At 46.1% G+C, this 20,785-nt stretch overlaps 1 protein-coding gene across 1 annotated transcript in view; it reads left to right on the forward strand.

Annotated features, from left to right (window-relative positions):
• Window positions 1–20,785, forward strand: part of PARP8 (poly(ADP-ribose) polymerase family member 8) — a 670,996-nt gene that overhangs the window by 73,813 nt on the left and 576,398 nt on the right. Inside the window, exon 2 of the mRNA XM_086960612.1 lies at window positions 2,712–2,766. Within this exon, the coding sequence (XP_086816738.1) occupies window positions 2,712–2,766 (55 nt within the window). The remainder of the gene's footprint in view (window positions 1–2,711; window positions 2,767–20,785) is intronic.

A 20,785-nucleotide genomic window follows, 5' to 3' on the forward strand; every position in this document is an offset into this window, starting at 1 on the left:
GTTATTACTAGTTGTGACTGCCGATTTGTTTGCCAAAATCGAATGAGTTATGCTGTATCTCTTTTTTCTACTCATTATAATGTAGTGAATACTACAGGACAAACTGTTTTAAGTAAGCGGAGCCTAGTTAGTCACATGCGGAATGAAATTGTTAGTGAATACACCCTTATCATATGGTGACTACTTAAGGATTACTTAAGGCTATATAACTTTAAGTAAGTGGAAACAAAATGAAATAAACCGCTAGAGAGGATGTATCTCCAATAATAAAATTAACGGCAAAGCCTATTGCATAATAAGCAGAAAATGCCCCAACAAATTAGGGACTAAAAGGCAGATCCCCACACTCACCTCTCCGTCGGTACCCTGTTGTGGTACACGGGCTGTGACCGGAGCTACCGACGGGAGGATCCGGAAAACTAGGTGCGGTCACTGGAATTTCTCTGGAGGCCACGCCAAAATTTTTTAAGTATTGTTGCGAAATCTTAGAAAAAGAAAGTCAAGTACAGGTTTTTGCACTTAGCATTTGTATTGGCACTAAGAGTCGTAGCTATAGGATGGATGAGTGTGCAGAGTTCCAGCATGACACTGTGGGTCAAGGATATGCTAGAGTTGGCGTTTGCTTATGAAATACACATACAATTATCCAGAAGAGATGATAAGGTGGTGAATGACCTAGATATTTGGGAGGAGATTGTGAGAGGAATCACAGAGGTCGGGAATTCTTAGGTTTGGAGCATATCTCAGGAACTATCCTCAGATGAAGAAAGTTAGTTATGGCATGTGAAAGTGCTGGGTGGTCATGAGAAACTCCTTCTCTTGAAAGGAACGCATGACTTGATGGGAATATTTAATTCCTATGTACGCATTTCTTTTGCTGATGAGGTCACTTCATTTGGGTCGTTTGTGGGAGAGATCTATAACTTTTCTTTTTGTTTCTTGTTATGAAAATCAATAAATATTTAGAAACTGTATGGAATACTGAAGTAAGAAAAATCCCTAAACAATCCCATTTCAATACAAAGTCATCTTGCCTTCCCATAGTAAGTTTGCTCCTATTGAATGATTTGGGGTAACCGAGGAATGGATGGCTCAAAGAAAATATTAGAATGAAGACTGTTATTAAGGCAACAGTATTGAATGCAGTCTCAGAGACTGTTAATGGACAGTCTGGACAGGTTTTTGTTACCTTTGTGCAGAACAAATAGTAAAACATACCTATAATAATGTAAGCATTTGAAATATCATCTAAAAACATATAACCACACTCTTATAAATCTAACATTTAGTATTGTGTAGCATTGTTTACACACAAAACAAGTTATTAAGACAATTAATATCTGACAAATATTGTAGTGTTTGCATTCTCTACATAAGTTAATATTTGGTTATCATATAGCCTTCCTTTCATGATTCTTCTGCTTTTTACGTACTAGTTCCTGACACATGCAAATAAAACACAACTTGTGTATAGAAGCATTTAATTAAACTGCGTTGTAGGAGGGGGAATCCTTCATCCAGTGTCATCATAGTGAGACTAGAATATACCTCTTGCCTGATCTTAGATGTGATTGACATTATCTTAAAGCAATGAATGAAGGACGCTAACACAAAGCAATCAGTCCCTGAAAGGATCAGACTCAAAACCCACTCTGTGTATTTATTTTCGCAAAACAAAATCTTGTTGTTGGTGTCAGATCTAAAAACAATTTTTGAAAATATATTTGTAAACAAACAATTTCTCGTTAGTCAGCATGTGTCAAATCTATTGTATGTATTACATCCTTAGAAGTATTACAACAACCATATGTAATGTAGTTGCACCTTTTGTCACCTGAAAGTACTGAAATTTAAGAAAAGCCTACATTGGCATGTACCGTTGTCACTTTTCTTGAGATTATAGGAATTTAAGCTGGCCAAATCTCCAAGTTTGTTGATGCTGCCTTCCCCATTTACTTTTAAAATACTTCCAATGTACTCCTTTATAAGCCTATTATTACCTTAGCATAGTTTTGGCAGTTCTCTAGCATAAGTCAAGTGCTGTTTCTTGCTTTGCAGAAGACCCATGTCTTTTGTCCTACATTATCAGAGTGCAACATAAATAATAAAGACGTTGCATTTCACTGTCTCAGGACTGTGCTTTGTAATGTAGTGGTGGCTTCCCAATGGCATGCCTACATGCTCCACTTCATTTAGATTGCCTTGTAGCTTACAAGGGTTACCTTATAATATGCTTCTGTCAATTTGCTATGTGTAATAAGTTCTCACAACCATCTCTTCTGCAACAACTTCACTCTACCATTTCCCTTATTTCAACATGTTTAACATCCTCTTTTAAACCAACATATGCCAATTTGCATGCACTTTCCTCTGAGCTGTTCCTCTCAACAAAAATATCTGTTGTATGTAGGTATTGATGGAAAAATACCTACTATGCATTGCCGGTCCATATGTGTGACTGGGCAGCTACGAAACATTTAGGGGCTTATTAGGTTTTGAGACTAGTACTGTATTACCTTTGTTGTGCTGGGGAAACATTGGTACCACTCTGAATACATTGTCAACACCTGGTCAATGTGAAATACAATCGATATTACCTGTTTTAGCCAGAATCTGAAGTTCTGATAGACAAATTTGTATGCTAAATACTATTGCGTAAACATAACATAAAAGACACATAGTAACAATAACACTTTCTTTTGGTGTTTTAGATTTCAGATACTCTGACTCCACGTTCACCTTTACCTACATTGGAGACGCCAAAAGGTGATGTTTTTCTTCCTACCTTTTTCGGTTGGCTTTAAACAGTTTTGCTTTTATCATGATGATTTACATTCCATCACTGAGTTAAAATTAAATAAAACGTAACAGCGGTTTTAGTACAGACTGTATTAAGTGCGTAGTTAATCATGTAAATGGTGTAAATAATGTATAAATAGTGTGCTGCTATTTTAAGATGAGTGCGGTTAATGTACGCTTTAAATGCTTGAAGTGTTATTACTTTAGACTGCCGATATGTAATATATTTTATTACCTAGTAATGGATGATTCTAAGATTCAAGTACAGATACTTATTGTAAAAAAATAGACAATGTAACAAAGTAATTGAGCTTGTTGCCTATATTCCTCAATGATAATGCTTATATTCCACAATGATAATGTTTTACAAATGCCAATAACAGATTTTTGCAAATATGAATCTGATGTACCGATTTTGGTGGAAAGGCCACACTCTTCTGAACTGTGACTCGAGTTCCACACCACTAGGTCAGTGATACACAACAAATTATGCCAGTTTTTAGGTTACGCCTGCACAGTGCTTTGCTCTGTGCTTGAGAATTCTATTGTTTTTAATATAAACCTAACAGGGCCTGCTCTCTTTCCTGGCTTCTCATTGGTTCCTGGGTGTGCTACTTATCTTTCTTTCCTTTCTATTGACTGTAGCATATTTTCCTGCATTTACCAATGCTTGTTCCTCCTCTGTTTCTCCTATCAGATTTCCACTGCCGAAATATTGTTAACATCTTCTTTGCTGGAATTATATTTTCACAATGTTTTGCCCTTTACTATTGCAGCTTGTTTATATAACAATTTATTACCCAGAGAGATTAAGGGCCAGATGTAGGTAGCTAAATACCGGTCGGTAACGGCCGAAAATCGGTGAATTTCCCGGTACCGACCGGTATTTAGCCCTTCCCAATGTAGGAGGCTCTAAATAAGGATTCGGTAATTTACTGATTCCTTATTTTAAGCACTTAAGTGAGTGCATTTACGGATTTGTTATTTACCACCAACTACAAGTTGGTGGTAAATACCGAATACCTTTAAAAAAGCAATTATTCGCTTTTTTCAAAGTGCCATGTGGCAGACATACATGCCCTTAAGACATGTATGTGCGCCACATGTGCACATGCACGATTCAGGGGTGCAACAGGGTGTCAATGTGACATGAGCGGGTGAGTCTGGTTTGGTTTACCTTGATACAACGTGCCGTCACCTAGGTTTTTATCACATTACCACATTATTGTTATTTTTGTTTGCTCTTAGTGTTGGGGAATGGTTTTTCCCCTTCCATTATGTTACCACTGGAATAATTATCTTCAACTTATCCTGAGGTCAAAGCGATTGGCACTCACCTGACTTAGCTTTTGGTGAGCATATTTACAATATTGCGGCACATTTACTTATTGAGGCACTTTAATAGGATTTGCGCTATTCGGCCACTGAATTTACAATATCACGGTTATTTGCAGAAACCCCCCACCCCCGTCCTGAGGAAGACCCTCTGCTGAGGATCTTAATTACCCTTGTGCATTAGGGTCGAAACGTCGACGCCTCCGAATAGGCCTACATCTGCCCCCTACACCTGAAGCACAGATGATGTATACACTGTGAAGAATAGCAGTTGGAATAACATTTTGTATGCAATTGTGTTTGTGTGGGTAGGCCTGAGTGTTTTCAGGGAGACCTTCACAAATTCTTGTCGGCTCCCTACGTATTTCATGTAAAAATCTAAAGGATCCCCTACGCTACTACCATTGCTTCTTTTTCTTTCACCTGAGCACTACTTTTTCACGTATCCTTTTCTCTCTGGTAATAACCGTGTGATTATAACATTGCATATCAGAAATAATCAAAGTATGTTTCTACAATGCAAACCAATGTTTGAATGAATAAATTCGTCTTATCAACCTCTCTTTGGAAGTGGGATGTATATATTTTCGTTGTGCGCCTTTGATCTCATGTGCTGAAACAACTATAACTAAAAATTCTTTTGAATTTCAAGTTACATTAGTCTAGGACCACTGTTTTTTCTATACTATGATTAAAATAAGGTTCCCCTGAATACCACCCTCCACCTCAGCCCTTTGCCATTCCTCGCCTTCTCTTGTGATTCCACATATTTGAAGCTGTTCGTGCCGCATCCAAGACACACTTTTACCTCAAGTTGTTTATTCTTTAATTTTGCTTATTGCGTCATTGCCAGCCCACGATCAGCGTTTTCCTCGGCTGGATTCCCCTCAATACTGTAACTTTGAGAGGATGGAATGGGCGTCTCAGCTGTCTTAAAGGAGCGAGGGTGGGCTCCTCATTGAGCCCGGGATCGCACTGAGGCGTCTGACAGGACACACATGGGGGTTAAATTTTACCACAGCATTCCCGTAGCCTGGGCTGTACGTGGGATGGAGGAACTGGAGGTCACAATGGGGCATGGGCCATGGCCTGTGTAATTAATGGCGTGACTAAAAACATTATGCTAAAAATATGTTGTTTCCATAGTGTGCCGCCCAACTGTTATTTTTATTTCTTTTGTTATTGCCTCCAGATATATAATAAAACAAGTAACAATACACCTACAAGTTAGTACTATTGGTTTTGCCAACGGTTAATAGCTGCATAAAATAGATATACAATGTGCAAACACAGCTCTGGCTTCATTTTATATAATATTGAAAATGCTTCAATTTGTGTGTGAGTGATTGTGGAGTTAGGGCCTGTGCTACCGACTTTGGAGCTGGGGAAGGAGGTTTGAGTGTTCGTTGGCTCAACATCCTGTGATTCTGGGCAGATAACGTATTCTCCCCGTGCCTACAAAAAAATAAATGTATATGTCCTTTTTGGAGCTCATTCAAATCTCTTCGAGTTCGCGCAATATAGAACTGCAAATAAAAAAGTTACTTAAAAAGCAAATAAAAATGTTTGATGGACAGCCCCAAAGGGACCCGTCTCAGCACCTGCTCTTCAGAGCTGTAGGTGCAGAGCACTGGCAGGACCCGGCCCACTTAAATCCCTGCCCTAGATGTAGATAAAGAAGGATACAATTACCCTGTCGAGCTCCGTTTAGCGTTTACTGATCCTAGGGGAATGAATTAACATGCATCGTGGAAGGTCAGCACAGATCTTGGAAGCAGCAGTAATGGCATGATCCCGTCGAGCTATTTTGCACAAGTACCACCTGAGCTAAGCAGAAAAATGCAGTGAGCAAAAGGATGTGTGCCTACGTCCAGCTCTGCAGGGGATGGTGGAACAGCAATAAAAAACACTGGACAGCTGCTTGAAGTGCTACCGATAATCAGGTGCTAGACTGCCTGGCGAGGAATCACATACGTTTGCTTAGGGATTCAAAATGTCTTGCACCAACCTTCAGCCCGTTCCCTATCCTCCGCCATCCTTAATTCTTACAGGCTCTCTCCGTGTAGCGGGTTCCTTGTGGTCACCGCACTGTAGGACCCTGGATAGTTGTCTTTAACACCGAGCCTCAGTTCAATTATCTGGCAAATGTAGAAGCGCTTAGAAATGAGGTAAACACTGTTGTTAGGCGCTAGTTGAGCTGTGGAAGGAGGTTTGAGTATTCGTTGGCTCAACATCCTGTGATTGTGGGCAAATGGCTTATTCACCCCGTGCCTACCAAAAAATAAATGTATATGTCCTTGTTGGAGCGCATGCAAAGCGCTTGGAGTTTGTGAAGTTCACTCACCAGCCAGTGACAGACCAATAAGAGAGCTGATTGGTGCATGCTCCAGCGTGGTTGCAGGACTCCTGGTGCATGCTCCTGCACGGATCTCTCGTGAAGACATTTCTTATCAGCTTGTTAAATAAACAAGCTGATAAGAAATGTCTTCATGACATACGCAATGCAGGCAAGCCAGTTCGTGGCGTGAACAGAAAACCCTCATTTCCAATGACAGGCCACCGTTTACCATAAACAGTGATGCTGGCCAATAGAAATGAGGGGCATGGCTTAAAGCCGTCTTCTGAAGATCCTCTCCTACAAAATCTCTCGCGGAGGCGGAGCAGGGCTCTGGCCTGCAACGCACTCGAGACCTAAAAAGCAGTCTTGCCTGGAAGAATTTGCAGAGAGATCAAAAATACAATTACTATAAAGAAGTATAGTGGTTGCATTCAAGACTGCGAGGTGTAATGGGAAGAACAATTTTCCAGTACACGCATCGTGGGTTTGGAACTGCCAAGTTAGCAGAATTGATAACCTCATGTCAAACATGACGCTGGGACGCCAAATGATCAAACGTGTACAAAGAAAAGGCACCCTAGTTCAACAAAAGGCAGTGTGTGTAATGTCCCTAACCTAAATAATCAAGTGGGGGGGAAAGTAAATGAATGTAAAAGAAATCTCAACCTCAAACCCATTAATATCCACTGTGATTATTAAAGTCCATGAGGCTGTTTGTTCCCTCTCATCTATCCTGCAAACACCCTTCTCTAGCAGACTATACTTCCTTACAGCTTCATTCTTTGTCAACGTTAGTCTATTATTCTGCACCTCTGATTGAGGAAAAGAGCTCTTCTAAAGTCCCAGTTATAGCTCCACAGAGAACAAGCTGACTTTCAAACGTAAAATGACCAATATTAGAACTTGGCTAGATGAGTGGCAAATACATATACAAAAGTAATTTAAGAATGTTCTGCTTTCATACTAGAGCCACAGGGTTTGTCTACAGCAATTTGACCTTGATTCGTAATTATTATACAAATGTCTCATGATTGTTTGTGCAACTTGGCTACATCCTTAAACCGTGCTAATTTTATGTTATTTTATTGATACCATTATGTTTCCTGTCCTTTTGCATAGTTCTAAACTGAAAGTTTGGATGTAAAAAAGGAGTGCACGTGTTGCATCACCACATTATAAAGAATTTGAGATAGCTATTAAATGGGAGCAAGAGCTAGTTACATCTAAATTCGTTTTTTTACCAAAAAGATGAGCGTATATTTCTCTTAGCTTTTAGCCATCACCCCAATAGTGAGAACAAGCACTGAAAATGCAATAGTTCTAGCCTTTGATTAAGTTCAAGCCATTTTCTTTGCTAATGGTATTGTATAGCAAATCAAATGGCTTTACCTTAATAAAAGGCGAGCACTATTGCATTTCCAATGTTTGTTACTTTTAATTTACCATTCCAAGTTGGTGAATGCGAAATTTGGAGTAATAAATTCAAGACAAAAATTGCACTGCACTGAAAGCACATCATTAAGAAAGGAGTCGTCCAGCAGCAGTCTGCAACTGTCGGGTGCTCAGAAAATGAAACATTTTTTAAACATTAAACATCTGGGACATGGTTGGGTGGGAATTAACAGAGAGCAACAGAAAAGCAAGGGCTCTGGGGTTGCCAACTCAGGGTACAGTGTCAAGCAGCACAATCAGGGGATTCCTTTATAAAGGCATGGGGGTGTTGACCCCTTACTGTAAGCTTCCACCCCTGAGGCACACTCATAATTTTCTCGTAATTTACTTCTACCATACTGCCGTTCATTTTTTTCCCATTAGGGGATGGGCACAGTGTTCTTTTTCCTGGATTGATTATGATAACCAGGAGCAGTTACCTGGACTTTACATTCACAGAAGGCATTTAGGAGTTCTAAAGTTAGGAGTCCTAACTTTACTACTACTAAATTGAGAAAAATCCTAATTTTAAGAATTTCGGTATTCACAGAAGGCATTTAGGAGTCCTAAAGTTAGGAGTCCTAACTTCTGTGAATACCGAAATGAGTAAGTTCATTCTGTGAATACCAAAAGTAGTAAGTGCATTCTGTGAATGCCAAAAGTAGTAAGTTTATTCTGTGAATACCAAAAGAAGTAAGTGCAATCTGTGAATACCAAAACATTAGTAAGTTTAGGATTGAGTCTTAAGTTTATTCTGTGAATCGGGCCCTCTATGTTTAAAACAGGCTAAGGTAGACTATTCGTGCCCAATAAAAAGTGCCGACAATCACTTCAAGTGCGTACAGCACACAGACATGTTTATAGCTCATTCAACCAGCACACTCAAGCCGATCCCGCAGCTTCAAGTGGCCAAGAGACTGTCCGTAAACCTGACATCTGATGAGGCTCATGATTACAGAAATGAACAGGCTGCAACCCGCTGCTAACGTACTGCTGTAAGTCACCTGCAGCTTTTCATTTCTGACTCTGATGTTTCATCCGTAAAAGTTATGCTGGTAAAAGAAAAGTAACAAAACAACGAGAAACCTTTAAGGAGCGTGCCTAGAATTACTTCATAGACTACCTTTTTCTGGCTTGAAGTTTCAGGTCCCGTTGAAAAATAAAGTCTGAAGGTAGATTTGCTCAGTTCCCCGGTGTGTGTGATTGTGTGTCCCTGCAGAGCAGACACCGTCCTGGCAGGTGTTAAAGCCCTCGCCCCCCCCTCTGCGCTGCACCGACCTGAAGCTTGGGAGGGATAAGGGGGCAAGCCAGACTGACAACCATTTTGTGTGTGTAAAATGCCGCTTTATTGAAACAGGTGCACATCACAATTTTGTTAAAATTGGCACTTTGCCTTACAACACGAAAACCTCTCTAAACATCGAGTTACCTGACCCCTTGCTTTTCCTACCCCTACCCCTACGATCCCCACATGATAGAAATCCCCCCACCCTGCAACAATACAATACATAAAATTCAAATACATTAAATAATACACCATAATACACAATCTTATCCCATAACCTTTGAACTTCCTACCACCCAAAACCTAACATCCTATCTGTCTTCCAGCAACTGTAACTAACGAGCTCCAATGTAAAACATCCATCCTGCTGAACCTTTCCCCGTTCCTGTACACCAACTCCCCAACTTGAAGCTAAACTACCAAACTCCAGCCAAACTTGGCCAATTTCCAAAAAAACACCGCCAGCACCTGTTCCAAGCGACAACATACAAACCGGGCCAAAAATCAAAAACCTAACCGAAATGCCTCCCCAAAAAACATCAAGCCCAAGGAGGGAGGGCGGTGATCAAGAAAAGCCTAACTACTGCACTCCAAGCCACCAGGTCACCAGAACCTAAAATGGTGGCTGGGCAAGCGCAGGGGGCCCTAAACTACCTTTGTGATGGTGTTTGAAATTGGGCTGCCTTTGGGCTACTCCCAAGGCAGCCCAAACCTACAAAATGGCTGCCGCCCTCTAGCCCCCACCCCCTTCCAATCTGTTCGGGGGGCAGACCTCGAGGCTCGGCTGCCCCCCAAACCCCTTTGGGAGTGATAAGTGTGCAAGCCAGACTGACAACCGTTTTGTGTGTGTAAAAGGCCGCTTTATTGAAACGGGTGCACATCACAATTTTATTAAAACTCGCACTTTGCCTTACAAAACTAAAACCTCTCTAAACATTGAGTTACCTGACCCCTTGCCTTTCCTCCCCCCACCCCTACGATCCCCACATGATAAATATCCCCCACCCTGCAACAATACAATACATAAAATTCAAATACATTAAATAATACACCATAATACACAATCTTATCCCATAACCTTTGAAATTCCTAACCACCCAAAACATCCTATCTGTCTTCCTGCAACTGTAACTAACGAGCTCCAATGTAAAACATCCAACCTGCTTAACCTTTCCCCGTTCCTGTACACCAACTCCCCAACTTGAAGCTAAACTACCAAACTCCAGCCAAACTTGGCCAACTTCCAAAACGGCACCGCCACCCAGGAAAAGACGGGAGGATAGGTGACTACACCGCCTCCCTCTTTTCCTGCCCCCCCCCCATTGCCCCGTCAATCCTCCAAGGCACCCCCAATCACTAACAAACTCCAAACAACTAGGACAAAACCTCCCTCACTTCCAACAGATAAAGGTCCATGCCAAGGTGAGACAAATGAACCCCATCACCTCTAAACAGCTCTGGTGCATCATACCGTATATCCTTTTGCCAAATCCTCGAGAAACCTATGTGCCTGCAAAACCTCACCATATTCCACATTGACCTTCCTCCGGGCCTTATCGATCACCTGAGGATGCATCTCTCCAAACCCGGCGCGGCACAAACTCGGTCCAGACCACTCCGCAACCAGCCCACTGCCTTTTGATCTTCTCCAAATCCCGCTTCATGGCCCTCATCACTACCAAACCAGTCTCAAGCACCATGTCATTTTCCCCTAAATGAAGTACCAGAACATCAGGACACCTGCCCGCCACAAACATCCCATTGAGTGTTGACACCAATTCTCGCCACAGCATGCCCCCCTTTCCTTGCCAACGAACAGTAACAACATTCGAGTTGAAACCCAGGTTTTCACCAAAATAGCTGGACCGTCCCTGCACCTGGGCCCTTCTAACAAACCAATGACCCATGGATCCAAACCACCATATCCCTGGCGAGGGGACCCGCCACCAAATCTGAAATGAGAAACAACAGTAAATACAGGAACAACCTACCCACTGCGCGTGTTCAGTGGCTCAAAACACATCGCATGTAGCGCCGGTAGCATTCCGACGACCATCTACCCAATCGCATGATGTCCCCTCGCCCCCATCCTTGCCTGTGCGCCTCCGACGCCGCGCCAATCCGGAAACAATGGGTGCCAAAGCGCCTCCCGTCCAGACCCAGCCGCTGCAAAGCCTTGCGCAATACCGCCAGCAGCTGCTAATCCGACGCCGGCCGGCCGGCCGCATGTCGAAAAACCACCCCATTTGTCTGTGCTGCACACTGCAGTCTCAACCCCCACCTCACAGGGCATCTCCCACCCGGCACAACTGCCTGCAATGAGACCCAGTGACCTACCCCCCTCTGATCTGTTTTTGATTTCCGCCAACACAAGCGCACTTCGGACTCCATGAAAGAGACCTCAGACCACAAAACCCCTGTCTCCCCCTTCGCTCCCAGTAATTCAGATACCGAAAGGCCCCCGCAAACATCCAAACCATCAGGGTGGCAAACAAGCAGGTTTCCCTTTCATCAAAGCACACCCCAGGCAAAAACTCCAGGACCCGTTCCAGCAACACCTTGCACCCTCTCCCGCACTCTCTCGCCCACCGTTCCAACATTCGAGAACCGAGCTCCCCCACCGACGGCATGTAACCCCACAGGAGTTTCCCCATAAACGCGATCCCGGCCATTTTGCCCACTATCGTCACCCGCGTGAGCCCGCTGTCGATTAAACCCAGGATGAACTGCATTACGTCCTCTTGTCTCCCCCTCCCCGGGTACCGCCCCCTCGCCCCGGACGTCAAAAAATCCTCCCATGCTGTCATGTACGTCACCTTTGTCGAATCTGCCTAGGACCCTAGAACCAGCTGCAACATCCTGTGTTGCCTACGTACCACAGCTGAGGCGGGATGCCGGTTGGGTCCTGATCCGCTTCCTTGGCTAACCCACAGAATCTCCCCCACTGCGAACGAGACAAAGCATCAGCTATTTCATTGTCAACCCCAGGCACATGCACCGCGCGAAAAGCAATATCATAGCGCAAGCAGCCTAACACAAACACTCACAGCAGCTTCAGCACCTGTGCATCCCTGGCTGACTGGCGATTGACCACCTCCACCACCGCCATGTTGTCCACGTGAAAAGGCACTCATCTGTAGGCCAAAAGCTCCCCCCAGCGTGAGACTGCCACCACCAGAGGGAAAAGTTTGAGAAACGCAATACTCCTGCCCCCTCCTGCCCATTCTGGGGGCCACTTCTCTGTGCACCACTTCCTCTGCCAGTACAATCCAAAACCATTGCTCCCCGCCACAGCCAAGAAGATTTGAACATCCCAGACCAGGTCCTCCCCCCGCTGCATTGGGATCCCGTTAAAATGCTGCAGGTAGAAACGCCATATCCGCAAATCCTCCCTCAATCCCGCGGGCAGCCATATGTGGTGATGCAGCGGTTTCCGCCCTGCCAAAGCCCTGCCCAGCCTCCTGCAAAAAGTTCTCCCCACACGCACCACCCTGCAAGCAAAATTGAGGTGGCCTAACAGCACCTGTATTTCCAACACCGTAACCTTGGGTCGTGCCAAAATCACCTTTAGCAGCTCCAACATATGCTTATTTTTCTACACTTTTAAATGGGCCTCCATAGCCACCGAGTCCAGCTCAACTCCCAAAAATGACAGCGTCGTGCACGGCCCCACTGTCTTCTCCGGTGCCAATGGCAGACCCAACTCCCCCATGAGCTCCTGAAACCTGTCCAGTGCCTCCTGGCAGTCCCCGGAGCCTGGGGAGCCGACCTTCGAGCAGCCCATCGGCCGTCCACGTACCAGCGGCCGTCAAACTGAATCCCCAGCCGCGACCGGATCCCCGCCGGTACCAGGCTTGCCACGGGAGGCTCCGCCCTCCCTTTGCCTTGGAGCTGATGGGCCGTTCCCAGCCCTGCCAAGTCAGGAGCCCCTCACCGCGTCTCCTCCTGCAAATGAAATGGCCGGACTGGTGTGCTGGGTCCCTCACACAGCCCGACCCCACACCCCCCTGCCGCCACACCATGTCCCGCGCCCCCAGCCCCAAGACACCCCCAACCTCCCTTACCTCCACCCTGCATCCCGCCTTCCTCCTCGCCATCGCTCCATGCCAAACCCCCAAAACCCGCACCCCCACCATCGGACCAAGCCCCCCATCCCCCCAGCCCTCTGCGTTCGAGACCTTCCCCTCCGCACCCCCCCAACTCCACCCCTCTCCCCTGCCCCAGGGACCCCGACCTCCGTACCCCTTCTGCACCCCCTAAACTTCAACCTTATTTAAATGCAGGAATAAAGATAACAACTAAAGAACATTTTTTGAAACTTCGTCTGGGAGTTGGTGCAATTAATCCATTTTTACCCCCTTGGGAAAATAGAGGAGGAGATCAGCTATGCAGGCTATGTGCTCGTGGAGTCGAGAACCTCATCCACATCATTTGTATCTGCGATAAACTAAAGATATAAGGAAAACTTTATTAACCCCTTCCAGGCTCATGACGAGCTGGGCTCGTCCACAGTAGCCTCCTGCCAGGCTGATGACGAGCCCAGCTCGTCATGAACAATGGACTAAATAGGTGTTAAAGCCATTTTTTAACCTGCATGGCATCAGGTCCTGCAGACCGACGGTAATCCTGTGCTTCAATTCAACTTTAACACAGCTGAATTGCCGCCTTACAAAATTCCTTGATCTCACTGAACAGAGACTGAAAAACATATCTGTACTAGCCTCGGCCTCGTCCCACATGATGGTCCTCGGAACTAAACTAGTCAGTCGAAGATAGCTAACCTTAATAACTTGAGCATAGTATTAGGACCACTCCAGCAGTGACACCTTGAAGATGCTTATGTTGCCTCGAATAACCAGAGTGGTAAGGGAACTTTATGGAGAAAAACATTAACATACTGCAGAAAAAAAAACTCTAGACAATGGAATCTGTCAGCGTACTGCTCAATAATATAACCTTTATGATACAGACTTTTATCCTGATTAGAATATTAATTATATTTTGTGCAGATTTATGTAAGATACAGCCTGGATCATTTTAAAGTTGATTAATTTTTCTATCACAACAGAGAATTATTTTATGAACTGGTCAAAATGTTTATAATAATGAATATTGATTTTAAAGAGTATTTAATGTATGCAACGGTTTTAATTAATCATGCATAATAAAAATTACTTACTTACTTACCCTGAGCCTCCCTGACCCCCTCCCCCCAAGTCTTGAAAATGTCCCAACCATCCCAGTTCCCCCTACTCCCCACCGAAAGCAGCAGGGGGACCAATCCCCCGACTCCTCCCGCCCCTGCTTCCTCTCCCCACTCCCTCTCCCCTGCACCCCCACCTCGACCAAGGAAACCTCCTCGAAAGCCCCACCCATCCAAGCGTGGCCTCGTGACCAGCCCCCCACCGTCCCACCCCCCGCTGCCGCACCCCCCTGCTGCCCGTGACCAGCACCATCCACTCCACCCGCCAACCTACCCAGCGAAGGGGGCTCTCCTTTCCTCCTTTTCTGCTCCTCTTACCTCCTGTTTTCCCTCCCTGTGGCACCCCCGCTGAAACTTCCCTCCCCCAGAGGGCCCCGCCCCCCCGCCCAACACCATCCTGACCCCGGAGGGACCAGCCAGCTCCTCATGCTCCCGGGGGGGAACTGCTCTCCGCCCCCCTCAGCGCGTACCCGACGACGTTCCCTAGCCTCCGCCCACCCCAGCCGCGCCTTGCGTACCGGCCGGGGAAGCGCTGTTCACGCCTCCCCGTCGAGTGCCTCCAGAACCTGTCCCTGGCCCTCCCACCACACCAGACGCCTTCTGCAGCACAGTGGGGGGAGGGCTCTTTGCGCCTCCCCGCCGCGTGCTTCCAGAACCTGTCCCCGGCCCTCCGAACACACCAGATGCCTTCTGCAGCCCAGCGGGGTAGCGCTCTCCGCGCCTCCCTGCCACCAGCCTGCCCCGAGCCTCCTGCCGCCCCCCGGCCACCCGACGGAGGCTCTACTCCCGCCCCGCAGCCGGCACCCTCGCGACCGCCCCCGAAGCAGCGGGCGGTCATTACCAGCAATGGGCACCCGCAGGGAGATGCCCCGGGCGCCCCCCTCCTCAGCTTCCTCCCGCGGCCCCTCTGCCGTCCCCACGCCCTCCTCCTCGCCATCCAGGGCCGCTCTCCGACCATCCGCGTGGCCCTGGACCCTCACCTGAAGCCTGGCCGATTTCCGGGGCAGCGAGCAGGCAACACGGAAGCCACCCCCCCACCGATGCGCTCCTCCCAGGGCGCGCCCCCCCTGGGGGCCCACGAGCAAGTCCATCCGTCCTGCCTCACTGAGCAGGCGGATGGCCTCCAAAACCCTGTAATCCTCCGCAGTCATCACTAAACCACTTCCAGCAATGACAGAAAGCCCACAAACACCGACAAAAAAGTGCCAAAAAGCCTGACCAAAAAAGCCTCACTACTGCGCTCCCAGCCACCAGGTCACCAGAACCTAAAATGGTGGCTGGGCAAGCGCAGGGGGCCCTAAACTGCCTTTGGTCTGGTGTTCGAAATTGGGCTGCCTTGGGCTACTCCCAAGGCAGCCCAAACTTACAAAATGGCTGCCGCCATCTAGCCCCCACCCCCTCTCAATCTGCCTGGGGGCAGACCTCGAGGCTCGGCTGCCCCCCAACACCCCTTGTGCTGAGGCCCACACCGCCCTGTGACTTGTATGTGACGGACTGCTGTCTCCAGGCCTCTCACTGGAACATTGTGCAAGCGAAAACACCATTAGCATGGCCATTCGAGCATTGTTTCCAGTCACAGTGTCAGCATGGATTCCAAACCGCAAATTGTTGTGGGTAGCAAAGATGCCAAGTGACAGAATGCAAGCAAGGACAAGTGCGGTCCCAAAAGAGGATCGCACCGGAGCATGGGGATCTCTTATCTTTACACATGGCCCCATAAAGATAAGAAAGTGCTTCACAACAGCCGTGAAGCAGGCCACCGAGTCCAGATCGCAAGCCAGAGGGAAGCAACCAAAACACCTCATTCCCAATTACAGGCCACCGTTTCACATAAATGGTGACTCCGGCCAATGGGAATGAGGGGCAGGGCTTAAAGCCCTTTTCTGAAAATCGTCTCCCACAAAATCTCTCGCCGAGACGGAGCAGGGCTCTGTCCTGCAACGCACAAAAGACCTAAAAATGACAAGTGCAGAAAAAGTCCCATTACGGGTAAATGTCCATTTGCATTTAGCCTAAAAGATAAATATTCAAAAGCAGCAATAACAGGAATTGATGTGGGTTAAGAACTCTATATCCATTTACTTAGCAGTTAAATGGGATTCTGTACTAAAACATTTGGGAGCTTTCTTATACCACGAAATATTCACCAAAGGACCCAATCATCCATAGCGATCTTATAGGTGGGAAGGACCGGGCTACCATTAAGTTGCTTACTTTGCTAAGTATCTTTGAGGGTGGTGCAGAATTAACAGCAGTACTATATGGCAATGTTTCTTGCATATCTTCTTGAATAATTCCACCAAACACTGTTGGCATGCACAGTGCCGGAGTGGGATCATGGCAAACTGTGCCAAGGGTAACAAAGATTTTACTGTCATCAGGATTCGCAGGCAAAGGAAATCTCCTCTCCAGTGGACTGTAGCACTACTATTCAGGGCTACTTCAGATTGTAGCCATTCACAGTTTTGAAAGGCTAGTTTAACAGCAGGATACATACCACAGCCATCCAAAGACTCCACTGTTCAGCAGTCCTGGGCAGTGTCTTCCAGGCAGATTATGACGTGAAGCCAAGGCAAACGCAGCTCTTCTTAAACGTCCATTAGCAGGAGAGGCTGGTAACGTTGTTCTTTTCTCTCTTTTTTTGCCTCAGACTGGATGGCATATATTCGTTGGAATCAACAAGCCAATACTTAATCTTCCTCAGTCTGTTCAACTACACCCTTTTTAAACAAAATGTGGTAATCCAAATGGATCAGGAAGTCTCCCTGGGCACTTCCTGTTTAATTAAGATATTGGAGCCGTCTCTGCAAGGTCAAGACCTCTAGCTGAGGTACAACCATCCTACCTTATAAGGAAATTCTGCTGTAAAATTAATCTGCTAATTAATCTACAAAAAGAAAGGAATTTGTTTCCTCGAAAAATGTTGTTCAAGAGGATGGAAAATCTCAGTTGAATAGTAAAGAGTTAGTTGAGAACTGTCCACAGATTCCTGTGATAGAAGATGATCAGTGATTATGATGGAATGCCCATAAATAAATTATGTTCTTTCTCTCCTCTATGTCTCGGTCTATGTGTCTGCAAGCGCGCAGACATTATTAGAGCGCTGACTTGGAGAGAAGATCTCCTGAAACGCTGCACTTTTAATTCCTACTACCTCGTACGCTGTTTTTTTAAAACAGTTTCTACACTGTTTTTAATTTTCTTTCTGTGGCTCAAATGCTTGGTTTTTAGTCCACATACTTGCACATAAAATTGTTAATCGCACATCTCGCGCTTTTAGCGAGAAAGTAGGGCACTCTTGTTCCCCTAACGCCATCTTGGGTGAGGGAGCAGGGGCCAGTGGCACATTTGGTAGCGCCATTTTGGGTCGCGCTACAGTGTTGAAGAAGAACAGCCTCTGCCGGCCTATTTAAGGCTGGACATGCAAGTGTGCAGCTACATAGACCGACATTATAAGCGCGCAGACTGGGAGAGAAGATCTCCTGAAACGCTGCACTTAATTCCTACTACCTCGTACGCTGTTTTTTTAAAAAGTTCCTAAACTGTTTTTAATTAGCTTTCTGTGGCTCAAATGCTTGTTTTTAACTGCATACTTGCACATAAAATTGTTAATCACACATCTCACGCTTTTAGCGAGAAAATAGGGCACGCTTGTTCCCTGAACGCCATCTTGGGTGAGGGAGCAGGGGCCAGTGGCACGTTCCTATTTAAGGCTACACATGCAAGCGCGCAGCGGTCACGCGCTTGGGGCGCGCCGATAGAGCGCCAGAGGCAAGCCTGTCAGCGCCCGTCCACGCACCAGCGGCGCCTAGCACCTGTCACGCTGCCCGATCGGATCAAGCTCAGGGCAGGATAGAGTATTCAATAGAGAGGCTGCTCACCATTGGTAAGAGGTGAGAGGTGGAGAACCATCAATATACAGCTGACTTGATGGGGGATAGACAAAATAACAAATACTTAAACTGTGGGCTGATGAATGGTAGGTCCCTAATTAAACATCACTTGGAGGTCTCTAACATGGTAGAGGATTTGAATATCGATGTTGTATTCCTCACAGAGACCTGGACATGCATATACTCTTCTGTGGAACTGGGCTTTGCGTGCCCAGAAGGCTATAAAGTCTTTCATAAACCAAGGGTGTCTGGGAGAGGAGGAGGAGTAGGGTCGCTATTTAAGCAAAAGTGGAATTTTGCTCCCCTCGAGATTGAGGCAGTTGCCGGGATAGAACTACTGGGTTTTCTCACTATAGGAGGCTGTAGGGAGACTTATCACGGGGATGGTCTGTTATAGACCCCCAGGTTCTGATACACAGTACTAAGCACTGCTTGATACTATCACCGATCTGACCCCGACCCACTCGAGGATGATCCTACTAGGAGATTTTAACTTGTGGGACAATGGGACTTTAGGTACCCATCTGAGAGATTTAACACAAACGTGCGAACACCTCAATTTATTCCAACTGGTACAAAAACCCACACACCAAGGAGGGCACGCTTTAGATCTTATATCTGCCAATCAGGCAGAGACTAAGATAGTGGACATATTGCCTCAAAGCTGGTCAGACCACTGTCTAATCCCTTTCCACACACCTATTACACGGCCGGAAGATAACAATAGTTGTAAGACTACTTACCGAAAGGGTAGAGAATGGTCTAAGCTAGCAAAAAATAAGATCATCTTATCCTCCCCGAAACATAGTCTCTTTGTCCCTGCAAGTTCTGTGGATGAAAACTATCAGGTTTACTGTGACTACATAACTAGCCTATTGGACAGAAATATCCCAATTAAGAAAATTAAAAACAAGAAAAAAGTCTCTGCCCCATGGTACAGTTAAGAGTTAAAGTCACTGCAAATGATATGTAAGAAGGCGGAATGGAAATGGAGGAGGGCATACCTGGAAAGGGACAAAAATGAGTTAAAACTGGCCAAGACAAGATATAAGGAGGCGATAGTTAGAGCAAAGGCATATTTCTACCCCAATTCCATCCTGCTTGCCCCAACAGCACAAAGGCACTCTTTAATATCGTCAGGGATCTCTCCCACCTCACCTGCACTAGCAGCAAGGTGGTAGCGCCGCAGGAACTCTGCGACGCAATTGCCATACATTTTGAAGATAAAATCATGAAAATCGTTGGCAATTTCTGTCCTAATAACATCGACAATTTAAGTGATCTACCTGAGATGTCAGGGGAGGGATCTGGAATAGATACCTGTCTGGAACGGAGGATCTTTTCACAACTCTGCTTCTCCCTGATGCAGATGCTGGGACAGATCCTCCCGCTTTTGCCTAAAGACACCAGGTCGCTGGTGGTAAGGAGTGTAATCCTTAGAAGACTGGACTACTGCAATGCCCTGTACCTGGAAGCTCCACAATACATCTTACGGGGCTTGCAGAGAGATCAGGCTATGGCAGGAAAACTGGCACTAAATAGGCAATTTAGGGCTTCTACGACCTTAGCCCTAAGAGACCTACATTGGCTGCCTATCAAATAGAGAGTCTGCTTCAAATCCCTGTGCATTGTAAATGTGTAAATGTAAATGTAAATGTATTGGCATTTATATAGCGCACTACTTACCCGTAGGGTCCCAAGGCGCTTCGACCGCTGCGAAACCCTTCCTGGCTTCCCTGAGAGATGGTCCCTTGATGGGTATCTCCAGGGTGAGACCAGGCATCCCCGGCGGTCTGGTGGGGCCGTTAGTGAAGATGAGGCAAGCTAATGCCCAGAGTTGCCGAGTGTGATCGCTGATCAGAGTGGGTACCGAGGCGAGAGAATTATCGAGTCCGCTGACCCTGGTCCAGAAACCTGCCGCACCGGGAATCGAACCCTGGTCCCGGGCCGTCCTCTGCTCTCGGGTCTGCCGCCTCTAACCAGTGAGCCACACTACTTTACTGTGTATACTTCATTGTGTATAAAGCAGTACACAATGTGGGCCCTATTTCACTACAGAAGAGATTTGTATGGCATAATCCAAATAGGCAGCTCCGTTCTTCTAATGTAAATCTGATTAAGACCACCAGATGTAAGAAATCCCGAATGGGGGGCAGAGCGTTTGGTGTAGCTGCCACACAACAATGGAATGATTTACCTCAGACCATTTGACAGGCCCATTCGCTGACCTGTTTCAGAAAAGAGTTGAAAACTTGGCTATTCCCTAGGATGGAAGACTAGTCCTCCCTCTATCAACGCTAGGCTGTTCCGGTGCTGTTTACCATCAAGGCCGAGCGCCAGGATACCCGTAGGGTGACAGTTGTATTCGCTATACAAATATTCAATACAATACAATAACTAGGCCAGTTAAAAGGTATTCGAGACCACCTGGCACTAAGGCCCATGTCAATGTGCCAACACGAGTCAAAAACAAGTTGGACAGCAGCCCCCACAACCCATTG

This window comes from Lissotriton vulgaris, chromosome 3_1, assembly GCF_964263255.1.
Source record: "Lissotriton vulgaris chromosome 3_1, aLisVul1.2, whole genome shotgun sequence".
In the NCBI taxonomy this organism is placed as follows: domain Eukaryota; kingdom Metazoa; phylum Chordata; class Amphibia; order Caudata; family Salamandridae; genus Lissotriton; species Lissotriton vulgaris.